Source organism: Lonchura striata, chromosome 4, assembly GCF_046129695.1.
Source record: "Lonchura striata isolate bLonStr1 chromosome 4, bLonStr1.mat, whole genome shotgun sequence".
Lineage (NCBI taxonomy): Eukaryota > Metazoa > Chordata > Aves > Passeriformes > Estrildidae > Lonchura > Lonchura striata.
In genome coordinates, this window is record NC_134606.1 from 49,213,832 (window position 1) to 49,232,333 (window position 18,502).

At 38.4% G+C, this 18,502-nt stretch overlaps 1 protein-coding gene across 2 annotated transcripts in view; it reads left to right on the top strand.

The window, feature by feature from the left end:
- PPP3CA (protein phosphatase 3 catalytic subunit alpha) overlaps positions 1 to 14,590 on the top strand; it is a 170,172-nt gene extending 155,582 nt beyond the window's left edge. The window contains exons 11-14 of one of the 2 annotated variants that reach the window (XM_021531440.3): positions 3,014 to 3,098; positions 6,890 to 6,987; positions 9,660 to 9,689; positions 12,850 to 14,590. In XM_021531440.3, coding sequence (XP_021387115.1) covers positions 3,014 to 3,098; positions 6,890 to 6,987; positions 9,660 to 9,689; positions 12,850 to 13,043 — 407 coding nt within the window. In that variant the 3' untranslated portion in view covers positions 13,044 to 14,590. The remainder of the gene's footprint in view (positions 1 to 3,013; positions 3,099 to 6,889; positions 6,988 to 9,659; positions 9,690 to 12,849) is intronic. The other variant, XM_021531441.3, reaches the window with a different exon arrangement.
- Positions 14,591 to 18,502: the final 3,912 nt, after the last annotated feature.

An 18,502-nucleotide genomic window follows, 5' to 3' on the forward strand; every position in this document is an offset into this window, starting at 1 on the left:
GGTGCTGGCAGGAGCAGCAGCCATGGCTGTGACTGCAAGCTGCTCTGTGGGGTAACTGGAGGAGCCGGTTTGACCCTTCTAACAGAAGAGGCTCATCATGCAGGCACACCCCAGGTGGCCAGGGTGGGGCTGTTCTTGAGAAGTGATTAGCTTTATCAAAGAAGCAGCAATAATGTAGGAGAAAGTCTGTGTTCAACAGGTGGTGACACCCCTGCTGTTCTCCTGCCTGCATGTTAATTCCCTGCAAAACCTACTAACAAAGCTTTAAGTTGAAAAAGTTCTTCTTTCTTTCCCCCCCTCTCATGTTCAATCTGTTTCTATCCTTTTGGATGTTCTCTGCTTAATTTGTTTCTTTTCTATTTTTCAGACTTTACTTAAACGTTACATTTCCATTGATGCTTTAAAATGTTCTGTATTATTTATTTTCATTCTACATCACTGTACATCACTGATCTTTTTCTTTTCCCCTCATTGGAATTCATAAGAAGATCCCATTTATGCACAGCAGAAAGGTATTCAATAAGTTGGAAGGCTCAAGTTTTATTAATTTTCCTTATGCTTAGCTACATAATATACATTAGGATACCAGTGAGAGGTTTGGGGTTGACTTTTTTACTCAGCATTGTTTTAAATCTGTTCAATCCTACATCTCAGAGTATTGTCAGCATTTGTAGTATTTTTTCCTTGTTGTTCTTCTTAATCTGAGCATTTAAATTACCTTTCATATAAATCCTTCATATCCAGCTTCCAAATTATGTGTTTTGATACCAATCCAAAATCCAATGGATAGAACCTGTTAAATCACTGAAGTAAGATTCAAAGCTTTTATATTACCCCTAAATACTTTTTACACTTCAAATTTAAACTTTTTTTAAAAGTTCCTTCATTCAAAAAGGGCTTGTTTAGATACTGGAAGATCTTTTAAAGTTATTTTCCAGCCTAAATGAGTCTATGGTTCTAAGAAAGGAAGGTAGAATCTTAAGAGGATATCAGGCAATGTTTGCAAGGGCTAAAATTAACCCTTTTACCTATAGCCAGTTGGTAGGTTTTGACCCATTTACTTTCACATAGATGTGTGCTTAAGTGTAGTTCAAGTAATTTATCAGGCTTGGCAGTAATAGTGAATGTCAAAATATTGAACTAGCCACACTTGGAATGTAAGTCTAAGATTTACAAGAAATCCACATACTGTGAGGTTTGTGATACTCAGTCAAAACTAACAGAGCAATAAAACATTGTGAATATCAGGTGCATTCGTTAATAAAGCCTGAGAGGATAAATAAAATTATTACTAATATTTACTAAACATATGTAATTTTCAGAGATTTTTTACATTAGGAAAATCAGTGGAGACCAAACTCTTTTAAGTATATTTTTAATAACTTTTATGTGTATCAGTGAGATACAAAATACTCCCTTTGAGCCTGTTGTGTTTTATGATTAAGGAAGGGTTCTTTTCCTATTCTTATTTTTTATTTAAGTGTAGGACATTATATTTCACTTCAGTCATAAATTGTAGTTCCAGTTTTCAGTTCTCAAATATTCTAGACGTGGTCTTAGTTGCTGTTCAACTTTTTGAATATTCCTATAAGATACACCAGAGCAGTGTGGACTTGTAATAAGCAAGTAGGGATTGTGATGCTTAGGGGGAAGAAACGAAGACAAATCATGTTTAAGTGTTTTCAGAATGGGAAAGGCTGAAAACCATGTCTTGTCTGTCTTGAGAGTACAGTTCTGTGAGATCATAGTACTGAGGCAGAAAGGTACCACCTTCTGTTCCTGGAGAACCCAGCTGAATCAGTTCTGTTTTACTTAAACTTTTCATTAAGCTGTTTAAAGTATATTACATTAATTTAGTTACAGCTGAATTACAGCTGTTTCTCCCATTCTTTATTGTCTAGAATTAGGTATTTATGCCCAAGTGTTCTTATCTCTTTTTATCTTTATATGTTTTAATATTTAACATTTAATATTTTACGTTTTCCAGTGCACCATCACCTTTCCTGTTTTTGGCAGATAAACACACAGTTATCATTCCCCTTAGTCTTTGGCTATCCTGAAAAAAATCCATTGATGTCATTAATTCCATGACCTTGAGTTCCTGTCATAAGAGTTTTTCAGGGCAGGAAAGATGGTGTGTGGTGTTGTGAGGTGTTGGATTGCTGCATGCTGAAGCCAGTTCAGATTCCATTGCCACTCATCTGGTTTCATCCAAGCATATTCTTCACTAATGTTTTCCTCCTCATTTTTGTCCTTTTCTGCTGATTTATCTTCCCTGGTAGGCTCTAAAAATTTGATAAGATTTGAAAACAGAAATTTTCATTTTTGCCCTTGAATTCTGGAGTAGCAAATAAGGAAGCTTTACTGTGACGTGTAGTGGTGTCTGAACAGGCAGGAGTTGTCAGGCAGGTTAGCTGTCCTTCAGAAACCTTTAGGAGAAATCTTTGTGATGTATGTGTTGTGATTGTGATAATTAATGAAACTGCTTTTTCTGAGTATAACAGAAGATTTTCTTGGGGATGTGGGGGATCCTTTATAATAAATACTGTTTGCTCTTTCCATCCAGGTGGTTCTCTCTTGCATGTACAGATTTTGATGATATCTAAGTAACAAGTACACCTCAAACTCAGCCAAACTGTAGTCTATGTTACACTATGCCTTTTTTTTTTAAGGCAGAGTATTGTGTGAGTTCACAAATTTCAAAGCAATTGTAATTTTGAGCAGTCCATAGCAGTGATTAAAAGGAAGTTGCTCTGTGGAACTCTTTGCCACTGCCAGCCAACACAACCCCTGCTGTCTCATGCTCTTTTCCAGGGCTCTGCCCTTAGGTTGTATTATCTTTGAATAATTTTTAGCTAGGAATGAGAAAAAGTGTTTTCAGTCTTGATTACAAATGTGGCTTAGTTTGGCCAACTGTAGCATTAATATGATGTTTCTTGTATTTATTGTTGAGGGTATTTAGTGATGAATTGTTTACAAATCCCTATAACAGTTTTTAATATCTTTTCCATAGGCGCAACAGCTGCTGCTCGAAAGGAGGTTATAAGGAACAAGATACGAGCAATAGGAAAAATGGCTAGAGTTTTCTCAGTGCTAAGGTAAGGTTTTATGCTGGTTTAGGTTTTTTTTCGTGTTGAATGATATCTTAAAATGGTTAATTAGAGCACTCAACTGTTAATCAAATAGCAAATTTGCTATTTTAGTGTATCACCCAACTGGGTTCTACTGCAACCTTTTAGAGATTGTTTTATTTATACAATGATGCTATTTATTTTGGCTCTGAACAGTCTTCCTTGGAGCTTTTGCCAAATATAAAAAAAGACAAAAAAATCAGAAAAAAAAAATCCAATTACCTTTTTAAAAAACTTTTACTGACCAATTTTACTAATTAACTTTTAGCCACTGTGAGGCAAGCATTAAATATGGGTAAAGGGTATGTTATACATCACCTCTCATTAAAAAAGAAGTCAACGGTCACACTTTGTCACCCACAGATGTTGCCACAGCCACGAGTAACGATGACTAAAGATGAAAGTGGTAGGGTCATTTACCTAGAAATCCAGGAAATGGCTGTGCAGGCAACAGCACTTTGGGCTGCACTCCCCCAAACACATGAACATGAGTAACTAATTGCTACCCAATGTTTAGAACTCTCCATTTGATGTCTCTGAGCAGAAGAGAAAACATGCTGTACTGTGCTGAAGTCTAAATATAGAAAATACAGTTCTCCCTCCCTTTCAGCAAGCAGTTTTGTCCTCAGGAAGCTGGATGTTGGTCTGCTGGAGTCAGTTGATGGCTATTATGCTTAATGAAAAATCAAGAGCATTCTAAAACATTTACTGTTATGATTTCATGATTGATGTAAGAAGAATAAATAAAATAGTTACTTGAGTAATCTACTATTTAATTTCAGTGGAAACTGTCCAACTTGCTTGCTTTGAATGCAGCATGCCAGCAGTGGGCAGGTTGTCTGTAGGTGTTTGCATGGGCACAGCAGCTCACCCACGCCTTGCAGAGTGCAGCAGCATAGCTTTAAATAGCAAACTTAGATGGAGGACTGTACCTGGGGATCCCAAAGTGTTACAAGTGACTTACTGGTGATGCATGAGCTACTTCAAAGCAGTGCCCATAAAAAATAGTTTAGCATTATGCATTTCCCTAAACCAGATGGGGGAGCAATCAAATGTTTCCACCTGCTTCTCTGTACCAAGTCTGGCAGGGAGCCTGGAGGTGGCTGCTACCACCTTCATAAAACAGCACAACTATTTTTCTCTAATGATAGTTGAGTAAACAAAGTTTGGGAAATTTGGCTTTCTCCCATAACCTTGAATCACAGCTTCTGGATTTACTGTATTCCATTGTGAACTACCTTTTTAAAAATAGGATTAGTTCACAAGAATTGTGAACTTTGATAAGCAGAAGGATCTGAAACTGGATAATCAGCTGATATATTTGGGGTTTTACAACTCATAGATGATTGACATCAGCCATGTGTCAGACTTTTTCAAAGGGATCTGTAGGGCATATGCTTTTCAATGGTTTCAAGGATGGAAGAGGGATACAGAATAATTCCTGCATGTGCTCTGCCTACAATGATATGTATAAGCCTCATATTAAGTCTACCCCAGGCAAAACCACTACAGTCTTTAACAGCTCTTGATTATTGATGGTTCTGAAAGCTTTGCAGGAAAAACTGAAGATGAAGAGTAGATTTGTTCTCTATTAGCTTTAACCAGCAAATACAGCACATTCTCACTGTGATCCGAGGCATATTCAGCAATAAACAGGTACCTGTAATCAATGATTTTGGTGACAAATCTTCCAGGGGGATGAATGACATTTCATCCCAGCCACCACTGGGAATACCTGTTCTCTTTTTCTGTGAGAAAGGCTGATTCTCCTCAGCTAGGTGGCAGGCTGCTAGACAGTAAAAACTTCACAAGGTAATCTTGTAAACACTATTTCTGTAGAAAAGCCTGGGATATTTTTTGTGTCCTGCCAGCATAATCCAGGTAAGACACAAGTGTCAGGTAGTTGTGTGTAACCCTAAGAAGACTGCAGTAGCACCATAATCTATCATCTGTCTATATACCAGCCTGCTCTGGAAACCTTTGATGTTCCTGTTGGAGTCATTGTGTTTTATGAAGTTTATTTCACTAATTCTTGAAATCTTTCTGAATGATTAGCACCTAATCTGATCATCTGCAAAGAATTTAGTCATCTCTTCTTTGGGCTCGAGTGGTCCCTTTCCTCGAGGATGTAACTTGAATGTAAATGAAATAATTACAGCCATTTTAGTGGAAAAAAAATTGATATCAGAATAGTATTGTTTTGAGTTTCAGATGTTATAAATGAGCTTTGATGAAAATAGAAATTATAGAAAGATTGTCTTTGACTAAATAGAAGACTTCACGATTCCTTGTCGTTGTCTCTCTCCAACTTTGTTTCTCAAGTCTGATTTTTCTTTTGGTATATTTAGACTGGAGAGAGGTAAATAAAATACTTATCAGTCTATTATCCTTTTTTTTTTGAAATAGAAATAAATGACATCAAATAGAAATTAAGGAACACCATCTCAATATTTGTGACACATGTCTGTCTTGTGCATATGTGGTTTAAAGACAGTAAAAATACAGTCAGTAAACTTTACCCATGAGGGTGAAGCTAAAAGTACCATTGCAGTTTAATTAAAAAAAACAAGAAAGATATGTAATGCACTTAATAACTGAGTGAAAGCAAAAGCTTTGCTGTGTAACTGTTGATGATTAAAATACTATATTAATTCTGAAAATATTTTGGTCTTGTGTTAGTTCTAATTGCTTGGGAAACTTGCAAGCAAAATGGTCACAATTTGATTTTGACTATTACATAATGAAAAGTGAGTGCAAGCAGAATTATTTTCAAACTAAAAATAGAACTTGAAGAGTATATGTAGTAGGTAAACAAGAGTTGTTTCAAATACGTGAGTCATTCAGGGCATGTAGGTCCAAAGAAAATTGTAAGTAGTAGAATTGCTGAGAGACAGTTTTTGTAGACAAAACCACATTATCCTCAAGTGAATGTGGAACTAAATTTTTTCTTTGTATTTGCTTCCTCCAGCTTAATGTCATTATATACTTCAAAGTGAAGCACTTCAAAATAGGCTTCTCTTAACGAATTGGGGTCAATTTTGCCGCTGAGAAAATATGTCATCACAGACAGCATTACAGTCCTTGTAGAAATCTTTACTTAAAGACTTCTCTGGATAGAGCTACTGTATTCTTCTAGCCACGCATTTTAAAATTCTATGTATTTGGAGACCAGCAAAGCATATTTTGATTTCCTAAAACAATTTTGTTTAATCCATATTATTTCCAGCATACAAAACAATTAAGGGCAGTACTAGCAAGGATGGAAGTGCTTATTAATTTTAATGGGCTTTTAGTTGTCTTTCTTTAAGTGGTTGGTGATCAACAATAAATAATGCACCTGCCTGCTAGTGCAGACAAGAGCCCACTAACAGTTCAAGTTGATTTTGGATCACACAGTGTAAAATGCCTACATGCATTGCTGGCACTGTCTGGTACTTCTGGTCCTTCTCCTGTCAGATTTGAGTTGACAGATGTATTGTTCTGTAGGTACAGGTTATATCATTAACTACAGTAGGAGTTGCATAAGGTGTTATGCAAAGGTTAACCATATACACAGCAGTGAAGGGGACTTCACTGGTGTTGATGTTATCAGCAAATTCAGTCTCTCTTGGCAAGGAGATTGGAGATGACAAAATCATTGCATGTAAAATCATTGTATGTGTAGCTTAAGATGTCTAAAGCATATCTTGTGTTTTTTTAAAAAGACATTTACTTACTTATGGTGGTTTTATTTTTCATTTCTTTTTTAATATTTGCAGAGAAGAGAGTGAGAGTGTGCTGACGCTGAAAGGCTTGACTCCAACAGGAATGCTGCCCAGTGGTGTGCTCTCTGGAGGAAAGCAAACACTGCAAAGCGGTAAGCCTGTTTGCCTGTGTGTCTTGTCCTGTGTACAAAAAACAATTCGTTTTCAACTGCAGAACCTAAGAAAATAACCACAGCTGTCTCAGAAAAAAACAACAAAGAACAGAAAAAAAACAGGCAGCTTGTTGTGCTGGAGCATTTGAGAGCAGTTCATGTAAGGCCACATCTCAAGACTTACTACATACCATCAATTCTCAGAGAAAGGGTGGGAGGGGGGAGCCCCTGAAAAATCAACTATTTGGAATGGTAGCTCAGAATTCTATGTGAATGTACTCTTTCCACAGTTCAGAGCATCTTTTGGGTTTTTTTTTAAAGAGCCACTCTTGATACATGGAGTAGTGAAGGGTTTGGCTTAGCTAATGACAATCAAACTCTTATTTTATCTGCTTTGTTCTTCCTCATAGAGAGCCACCAATGGAAAATAGGTCTAGAATTAGATTTTCTCTCCTAGAAATTCTAGGCGACAACATGAGAACAATTCCACTCTGATTTTAGCCCAAGTGAAGGGAGGCTTTTACAAACACCATCTTTGCCTTGTACACAAACACAATACAGATTGTCAGTTTTATACCAAGTGGTTTCTTGTTACAAGAAATTGGTAAGTCTGTGGTAGGGCTGCCTTTGTTTCCTTTTGGAATAAGGAGTGCGAAGTGTTTAATTTATTACTGGAAGCTCTCAATTTTTTCTGTTTGTACTGCTGTAGATTATATTGCAGGCATGCATAAAGGTCTGTCATTTATTGAGGTTCTGTTGGCAATAGATGTACGAAATAGAAATGCTTTATAACCTTGACACAGTCTCAGCCTCTTGTTTTCCCGTTTCCTTCCTGGAGCATTCTTTCTCTGTATTTTTCCCTTTACTGTCTCTTTTATCTAGAAGATTCAGGTATACGGTGGTAAACCTCCTTTTCCCCTTTTTTCCCCTTTTTTCTTGTTGATGACTTGTGTGTTATGGACATAGTAACGTTCTGCTTTGGAAATGCTGCAATATGATTTCACAGGAGGCCTTTCTTCATGGGTTTGTGATCTTCAGCTAGGCTTTTCTCCACATAGTTGTTTTACATTTGTCAGAAAATTTGGTCCAAGGAAACTGCTATTGTTGCCCTGGCAAAATATTAGGAATAGAAATGAATTTGAGAAAATTGCCAGATGCTCTTGTTACAATGGCTAAAAGGAAAATCTCCTCATACTGCAGTATTCTGGCTCAGTAAAACATTACTATACACAAGCTTCTGCATTAGTTAACACATAGTATCCCATTCACCAAATACTCTGAAGTTCATATAGTTTCTGTTAAGCACACATATTGCCATATGTATTAACAGAAAATGTGAGTAGTATGTTCTGTTGTGGAAGTATGCATTTTAGTCGTCATTTTTTCTAATGTGTCAGTGCTGGTTTGGATCTGGTTATTCATTTTAATTTTTCATCCTAGTTATCATGTTTCCTTTTAAGTTTGCATTGGTTTTGTTCCTTGTTTTTTGGCCATCTCTCTTGCTCTGCTGCTTGAGAAGCATAGGCTTACCTTGGTGCATGAGGGTTAAATCCTTTCATTTCCCCATGCAGCAAGATAATAGCATAGATATTTTAGAATATATCTTAATCCATATTTAACATCCTAGCTGGGGAAAAAAAAAACCAAACAAAAATTGGTTTTATGTAGGAGAAAACAAGACAAAAAAGAAGAGAGGACTTCCTGAAATCTTTATTTCTTAAGGTATTCTCTAAACCAGAGAAATTCTTGAAAATCAAAATTCCTTTAAAATATTTTCTATATTGGATTTCATTTAATGAATTGCATCAGCTTCTAAATCTCTGAGTGTAAAAAAAATGCATACCAAAGCAGATGGGTAAAATTCAAATGGAAGTATGTTTATGAACGATTTATGATTTCACAACAGTGGTAACATGCTATTCATAATATTGCAACAATCTCCCAGTTATAAGCTCTGCTCTCTCTGACCAGGATTTGCAACTTTGGAGGTCCAACAGTCAATCTTAGATCTGCATCCATTGATTTAAATAAAATATTAGCAAAATGTTGTTTTTCAGAGACTGGATTGGCAAAAATAAAGTTTACAGATGGAGCAGACTGGGCAAGGTTGTAAGCAAAGGCAAAGCTTTCTGAGCATCCCATGCTGTGGGGATGTTTCTTTTAGTCAGGAGAGAGGAAAAAATAATTCTGTTAAGTTGTATATGGAATTCCTTTGCCTTCTACTAGCATCAGTACTTTTCAAGCTGATGTTTTAAGTTGTATGAATTTTGTGTGATGGCTTTATGCCATTTTTTATTCTCTTTTGACAGGGCAAGTTAAACTGCTCTTACTGAGAGCTGGGACAATTACATAATGACCTTTTCAGGTCAGATGTGCAATATGGAAGACATTTACATTTTGCAGTTCTTTTGAGTCAAAAGAAAACTTCTTAAATGTGTCTTTAAAAATTTTAGTTTGTGAAACTTCTGCTTCAAAACAAACTCTAGCTTAATTCAATCTGCAAATTATTGTTTTTGTGTAAACATTTCTCTTGTGTGTCTGTTTTGCCAAAATCCAGCACTTACAGTAACATTAGTGTTGTAGCTCCTTTGCTATTCACTGACTTGTTCTTAGAGTTGAAATCCTCTGCTCATTTTTTCTCATTCGTTTTGCTACCCCTTTCTTCTCTTCAGCTACTGTTGAGGCTATTGAGGCTGATGAAGGTAAATTGGCCAGTCCCCTTTCTGTTGGTGCCACAACAGATAAGGGCTCTGCTGGGTGTATTCATTTTGCTGTAGCTTGTACAGATTGTGTGGGTGTTGGGCTAACAATTGTGGCTCGGTATTAACCAAAATGTAATTGCTTTAAAGGGGAAAGTGTTTTTTTTTGTTTTTCTTTCTGTTGCTGCTCTTGAGGTTTTTCTCTAAGTTACAAACATGTTGGAATTGCTGTATGTTGAACTAAGCACTGAGTAATGCCACAGGAGGAGATCAGGGAACTCAGATTTCATGGGACATAACTTGGCAGCAACTCGTAAATGCTTTGTGACACATAGCTCAAAAGCTGTGCGCTTGGAGGCTGGCTCAAACTATGCTCAGCAATTTCTGGTCAAAGAAAACACATAGCTTTTTATATATTCTCTCCTTTTGTTGTTGTTTCTGTTCCACTTTTTCTTTATTTATGCTTCAGTTTATTTCCTTTCTTTTAGGTCACTAGTAAAAAAAAATTATTGGTCATTTGTTATAGTACAGCATGTTTCTGTTTCCCTTTAAAAGTAAAACAACATGAGACATTTGTCTGCAAGATGTCTGCTTCTTTTGGTAGTGGCAGTTTACACACATTGGAGCAACCATTGACACAGGCACCATTTTAGCTGCATATAAAGTGACTGGCTGCCTTAGAAGAGTTCTGAACGTTCAGTATTGAAAACTGGTGTTTTATTGACAGACCTCTTAATTTAACTCTTAACAAGTTTTAGCACTTGAGGTAAAATCTAAGTAACCGTGTATTGCAACGTAGATGTACAATATTATGTAGATGTTCAGTATTATAAAGTTTCGGAAGAAGACTTTTCAGAATTCCAGAATTCCCCTTTAAAACAAAATTCTTCAGTTGTATTTTGTTCTTGCCCCTCTCAAATTTTCTTTGGGTATTTTTTTTTTTTAGTTAATTAAAAAAAAATCTGGTGACTGTTGTCCTTTAAGATGTGCCCTTTTGGCTAGTTGAATTTGTTTTTGAATTTTTTAAAGCAGTGAATAAAATTACAGAACAAACAAGTAAGAGAAAATACAACTGCTTTCTAAATAGCAGTGAGTGAGCTGCTATTTATGTTGGAATTATCTATTCCTATTGGCAATCTCTAATCTGCAGTGTGCATTCTTGTTGACAGTTTGGCTGTTTTCTGTGATTTTCTGTGACTATGTGTTGTGTTTTAGTAGACTCTCAATGTAACCTGCTAATATTCGTTGTCTGATCAGCAACTACAGCAGAGCACCTTCCTTAGTGTTACAGACAATAATGTGTCTACTGGAAATACAATCCCTTAACGTGTCCCTGTGCCAGCAACATGCACCCCTCCAAGTTCATTCTTGATTTGCCATCCTTGCTAGTTAGACACCGTCACCATAAGTCACAACTACTGCTCTACACAGCTGAAGCTTCTGATGGAGAAGTTTCACCAGTTGTCCTTCAGGGCCCAGTAACACCAACTGGGCTGTGCTGCTGGCAAGCTCCAGGACACGGCAACTGCTTCAGCTTCGATGCAGCCATCCATTAAACTGTTGCTTTAAGGGATTGGCATGGGTGCTTGTTAGACATTTTCATTTTGTGGTGGAAGGTAAATTTTAAAAAAAGCCAAGCCAAAAGGCAAACCTTAAGAAAACTCACTGTACAATCTGTTCTTTTTTCACTGCTCAGTCCCTGCTCACTTGACTAATCACCATTATGTTGTTGTTTTTCTGAGTTGAAGTATAATACATGTTAAAAACCATGCACTTCACAAAGTTCCAATGAAACATTTGTGAAACTGGCTAAAGAACTAAATCCTGAGACAAACAGGATCTATCATTTTTCACAGGAAAGGTTGGCACAACCAGCATGAAAAAATGCCTTTTCTTGCTCCCCACTAAATACAAGGAGTGGTAGCTTGGTACCTGGGATGTTCTGGGGTTTTGGATGTGTTTTTAACAGAAGTTACCAGCTTGTCCAGAATTGGGACTGAACATAAGAAGGAGAGTACTTGGGGGTAAGGAGAAGAGAAAATGGGAGAACAAATACTGAATTGGATCCCTGAAACTCCCCTACTGTTTTCTCCCCTGGGAGTTTGCAGTTTCCTGGTCCTAAGGCACCATTTCTGCTCTATGGTGTGTTATGATAGAAGCCTAGCAGAAATTCCAGTTCCGGAAGTGCAGTGCATTGATTTGGTACAGATAAGAGAAAAAACGCACAGAAGGCTGATCTACGGGGCTGTGACCTGCTGTTTGCCTACAGTGCTTTTTTTCTCTTTTGATTTAAACCTAAAGATCTGCAGCACTTCAATTGGAGAGAGACTAAAATAAAAATCACAGTCTGTGAAAACATTCTTCAGCCTGTGGCTTCCTTCAGAGGTTAGTATGGCCTCACAAATGTCACTGCTAAAAGGCAGATCATAATTCCTCAGGATCAGCTGGAACTTTGGTCCTTTGTCAGTGTGTTTCCTAAGCTAAACTGTATAGGTGTTCCAAAATGACAGTATCCCTGATCCATGTTGCAGTGTTCCTGCCGTTTGACTCAAGCTGCTTTCTAGTAGTCCAGGGTTGTATCAGGGGGGATAATTGCCCCAAGCAATCAACAAGCAGCTCACCTGTGTTGAGAACAAAAGGCAACTTGTTGTAGGGTCACCCCAGATCTTCCCTAGCTTTGATGTATATCCCACAACGTGGCCTCACCGTGTCATCGCCATCTGGAAGTAGTCAGCACTTCTTGCATGATCTTTGGAAGTCAGGTGGGAGTTTTGCCTGATGAAGAGCATTAGGGCAAGGCATAGTGTCCTTAAGGCTGTAAGTGATAAAGCAAATGCCAACTCACCAGCTCACGGCTGTGCCCTCAGCATGGTTCCAAAGTGCAAACTGTAGTTTCATGTCAGCGTCTTGGTGTTCTAAGCTGAACCCCAGCAGACAACAAAATACTGGAAGTTGATTATGTTGAAAACAATAGTTGTGTTGGAAGGGACAGTGATGGTGAGCCCCCAGCTCTTTATGAGTGTGGTAAGGAGTTGGTGGTGGTGTCAGATGTTCTCATTGCTGCCTTCCCAAAGAAGGACTCTCACACTTGTTGCTAAATTGGGGGAAAAGCTGCTGAGAGTTTTATCTTGCTAATTTTATTTTTCAATAATCCTTTATTTAGCTATCAAAGGATTTTCACCCCAGCATAAGATCACTAGCTTCGAAGAGGCCAAAGGCTTAGATCGAATTAATGAGCGAATGCCTCCGCGCAGAGACGTGCCATCTGATGCCAACCTTAACTCCATCAACAAGGCAATCTCCACAGAGACTAATGGCACGGACAGCAACGGCAGTAATAGCAGCAATATCCAGTGACCACTGTCCAGGAGGGGGGTTGAGCTGCAGGGCGCGATGGGGTTGCTGCACGTCAGCACTGGGATGTTCTTGCCTCTGATAATAGCTTATTTGCTCTGGGGGCCAGCTGTTGGATTCAGTTTACAAAAATCATCAACAAAGAGATCGTCAACTTTAATTTGGTGGGAGGGCGGGTGGGGGAGAGACACCTCCTTTGGATATGCCTTTAAATGCTTGTAGAAAAATGAGAGCTCATGCTGGTATATATTGCAAAGTTAGGGGAATGAACATGTTTTCCTACTGCATTGGGAACGTCTAGCAATGTTACTGAAAGGCCTTTTATTATGTTACTGGACATGAAAACTTTGTTTAATTTCTTACTAACTATTGTACGTTTACAGTTGCAGCACTCAACATCTACAACATCGAAACATTTTTAACAAAATGTACAAACTAAATAAGGACTATTTATTGATAATGTTTTGCTACTCTTGTCAGACAATGGCTATGAAATAAATTAGGCACTCTTTAAAAATATAGAGAAAAAAAGAAAAAAAAAAGTTGGAAATTTGTTTAAAATGCCAAAAAAAAAAGAGAGAGAGAGTGAGAGAGAGCGAGCGAGAGCGAAGTTTAATTTTGTACAGATTATGCTTACCTCAGGTTTCTTTAGTGTGCTTCAATGCCCTTCTTTAAATATAACACTTACTTTACTAATTTGGCAGCAATTATCTTTTTCTTTGTTAAAAAAAAAACTGGAATAATAACATTTATCTTTTTTTGCTGTTTATATTTAGGGGGGTTTGGTTTGGGAGGTTTTCTGGGGGTTTTTTGGTAAAACAAGTCTTGGTTGTGGCTTGCTAAATTTAAATATTTATGAGTGGTGCATTTTTAAGTATAGTGAACAAAACACCATATTAAGTGCAGTGAAAAGCATCTATATTCTGTAAAAATCTGCCTATGCATGTTTTTTAAGAAAAAATGGCTGTATAGGCCTGTATGGGACTGTAATGCGCTTAGTGGTCTGACTTATACTGGAAATGTATGTATACTGGCGTACTTTATATTCTCTAAAAAGAAAATGCTTAATGCCTTTGAAATTTTGTAATCAAAAAAAAGCTTTGAAAAATCTAAGGGGGGAGAGTATTCTTAAAGTTTTTAACATAAGCTTGTCAGTGCACATATAGATGGGTAGCATGTTTAGCAAACCTTGTGAAATTTAAATAAGTTTGTAGTTACATGTGAAATTCTAAATGCATGATAACTGTTAATGTCATAATGGTTTAGTCATTTTGTTCTGTTTTGTTATGTGCCACAAAATGCGTAATTTTTTCACTTTTTTCCCTTTGTATATCAGTTACGGGTTTCAACTGGTTCATTCTAAAAAAGAAAAGGAAACAAAACAAACAGTCCATTGATATTTTTTAACAATTGTATAAGTGCCCAAGTAATTCACTACAGCCTACAGCCTTGCCTTTGTAATTTGACTTCGAAATGTTGGCAATCAAAGCATGCACTTGTAACAATGAAAGAAGCATTTTATATTACTACTCAATAAAAATGTGCATGAACTTAAGCATTCTGCCCTTTCTTGCTGTCTCAGGGGCAGAAGCACGCGGGCACCACACACACGTGCTTCTTGCTCTCTTTTGCTCTGGACAGGAGAGGACTTCTGCTGTAACAGATGAGTGACTTGTTTCACAATTCAAGGTCAGTTCTTTACTAAGAAATAAACCCATGTATTACCCAGGTGTTCTAGGCTACTGAATGTCTGCAGACTTCCCCCAAGGTCTGGTTAGAATGTTGGGTTTTCACTAAAATGAGCAAGATTTTACTTCTACTCAACAAGTAGAGTGCACAAGACAAATAAGCCCTCTGTGTGTTTTCCCTTATCTGGAGTGTTTGAAAAGGTCAACGAGTATTGAGTATCATTACAATGATTACAATTTTATTTCAAATGCTCTCTTTTTTAGTCAGAGAAGAACTGTCAAAACTCTGCCTTCTCACTTTCTCTCTAAGTGTGCTCAGCATCCTTCCCAAGTCCATCATCCTGCGAAGAACTGACAAATGATGCCAAATGGTGCAATGATGTGGGTATTGCCTTAGCCCTTCTTTCAGGTACCATTATTAAATATAGGCTCAGTGCCTGCTTTTTTATATGTTTTTCCCATTTTAGCTCTTACTAATTTTGACTAATTTTGACAAAGTATGACAGGTGGTAAAAATAAAGAGGTTTCATAATATCTGGGACTATTTCAGATGTAATTTTTCATTTCAGATTGTGTAGAGGTACAGCACAGACGCATAGAGTCTGTGTGTTCATCTGTTTGTCCCCCTGGTTCACGGGCACGCTGTGTGCAGAAGGGAATGGTGACAATTTGCATAACCTCTTTGCTGGCCCGCTGAGCCCTGTGTGCTCACTGAACACCACAGGTTACCTGAGGTAAGTTCTGTGGAGATGCCTTGTGCCACACACAGCAGCACTGCTGGGCAGCACAGCAGCATCTGCTGTCTGCTTGCTTTTCACTTGGGCCCTGGTGCTTCCGCCAGCCAGTCTGACAGTGCAGAAGGGGGTTTTCTGCTCAGCAGTGACTGTGCTTAGGCTCTCAGTTGGTAGATTTAACCCAAAAAGTCTGTGCTACCAATCAGCAGTGGGGCTGGAAATGTCTGATGTAGTTGCTGATGAGTTTATTAGGTAAGCAAGTCAGCCCGGGATGAGTGATCCACTAGGGAATGTACAAAGTATCTGCTCACAAAGGAGATTTTGGAACTTTTTGCGTCTCAGAAGAATGAGAAGTGTCCAGAGTATAGAAAACAGCAGTGTCCTGTGTATCCAGGTAAGATGGCCTGGCCCCTTCCTGAGGCAAGCCCTGCTGTTCTGCTGAGGGGCAGTTTCTGGATGGCTCCAAGGGATAATCTAAGCTATACCCAAATGTTCCTGGAAGGACCAAAAACAATTTCCAAAGCTTGTCTTGTTTCAGGGCATCCAATCTCTTCCAGCTTTCCTTCTTTTTTCTTAATGCAGAAGGAACTGTGGATGAATTTGAAGAAAAACCCTGCTGCCACTGAAGGCTGAGTTTTGGATTCTGTGGCCTCATCAGTGACATGTCATGCACAGGACTGTCTCCCAGTACAGATTTACTTCTTACCAAATACCCCACCTTAATGCCAAAATCATCATTGGTGCCTACTTGAGAGATTTACTGTATTTTTTAACCACTTGAATCTTGCTGTGTGAGATAGTGTTTGATGTAGTGTCTTATATTTTCTGCACTATCATAATTTTGCTTTTCAACAGCTATTAAGCATGAAGTGCATTAGCTCTTACTGTATATTTTTTTGCAGAAGACAGCATTCCATTTTTTTCTGAATTTTCCTCGAAAACTGCAGTAGATTTAACCCTACTTAAGCTTGTGCCAGTGTTGCCAACTGTTGGGCACAGGTAGAAATTCTTTCAGCATTTTCCTCTTCTGAAGCCTCTAGAGAAGTCCTGACCTCTGTCCTCCCTAGCTTAAGATTTTAGTGAAGTTGCATTCAGAGTGTAAAATAATGAAAAATTGGGGGCATTTTCTGAATTTACAATTTTAGTCCTTAGAAATCAGTTTCCCTTCTTTTTTCAAGATACTGTTGCTCAGATTAGTCAGATTGATGAGTCTTAGTCTTCCCACTTCTTTGACTAAGAGAGGGATGTGAGACTCAGCTATTCCAAATGTTAAAAAAACCACAAGCACCAAAACAACCATTTGAAAAATAGTTTTCGGTTTGCTTTCTTAGTTGCTTTTGAAATGATGTTTAATCCCCTTAAAAGTGGCCATTTTAGGCATACAAAAGGATGAGCTTTCTTGGTCTTCAGTGATTTTGGAAAAAATATATCTGCATTCACATTTTCATATGTAAATGTTCAGGCTTGTAGGCACTTTCCTGGCAGTAAAAAAAGATGATCTGATGGAGCTGGAGATAGGGGTTGGGGTTTTGTGTCTTGCTGAGCTGACATTGCAGTATCAGGCCTGCTAAACTTTATAAAAGAAAAATTTTTTGAGGCCCTGATTTTTTTTTAAATATTTTTAAATAACTCAAGAACAGTTTCAGTTTTACATGTGACACCAGGTTTCATCAGGATGACAGAAAGCTGTGTGCTCTGGGCAGTTTTCTGCCAAAGATTGCAAAGGCAAGGGCTGCCTTGGCTCTGTCATCCCTGTCAGAATCTTGTTTTAGGTAAAGTAACTTGGCAAAGATTGTACTAAAGGACTGATTTAGCCGCCAGTGGGAAGCCTGCAGGCATGGTGACAGACATGACAGTGTCTGCTCCTTTGTGCAGCCCCACTTGTGGCCATCACTAGTTGCTCTGGGATTCCCCATGGCCCCCTTCCCTTTTGGGGTTGTCTGCTGGAAGTTTGGGTCTGGATACCCAGTTGGGCAATTCTTACTACAGCAAGACTTGAGCCAGACGTGGTTGTTTTGTATTTTAGCTTTTACATTCTTGAGGCAGTTGATGCTGATGACCATGCTGTGATTGAGCAAGCTCACTGCTCTCAACATTTGGTTATTTAATAATCTCCTTTGCTTTAAATGAGCAGTTGAACACTGTGACCTGGGCTAATTTCCTAGTGTTCTATGCCAGAGGAGACTGGCATAGATCATTACTGCTGTTACATGACAGCTTTGAGAGTCACTGAGGCCAGCAGATACTGCTGAGACCGGCTCACGGAGGATCAGCTGGAACATGATTTGGGCCATGTATGGTCAGGTCTTGAGTATCTGTAAGGATGAAGATTCTGCATCCTCTCTGGGCAAGCTGTGCCAGTGCTTGAAAGCTCTTAAAGTACAGAAGATTTTTTTTTCTTACATTTAAAAATTTGCTGTATTTCTGTTTGTGTCTCTTGGCTTTTATCCTGTTGCCAGGCCTCACCAAGAAGAGTTTGGCTCTTTCCTTTTGCTCCCCTCATCAAGTACTTACACACCTTGTCTCCAGGCTGAGCAGCCCCAGCTCTCTCCATCTCTTCAGGTCTTCCAGTCCCTTAATCACCTTTGTGGTCCTTCATTGAACTCACTCCATTAAGTCCATGTCTGTCTTGTGCTGGAGAGCCCAGACCTGGATACGGCTCTCCAGGTGTGTCTAACCAGTGGAGAGTGAGGGGGGGAAAAGACTTGACCTGGTTGCCTGTATGTGCCATTAAATTTCCACAGTATATGCCAGTAATTTAAGACAAGTAAAGACATTTCTGACATTGTAAGTTGCAGAGATGAGAGCTATACCTCAGAAAGTGGAAGAAGCAGAGGGACATTGCAAGTGCAGAGCTGAGATATATTAAGGTACAGATCCAAGAAGGTAAGAGAAAATCAATGCCCTGCCCGACTGAGAGTACAGTGAAAGACTGGAATAATAGTTGTTTGCCAGGTTTGGTAACAAATTTTATTGCCAGATTATACAGGTAAGTGTCAATTGCAAGAAGGAGATCCCTCTTCACTCTTTGTCCATTCCC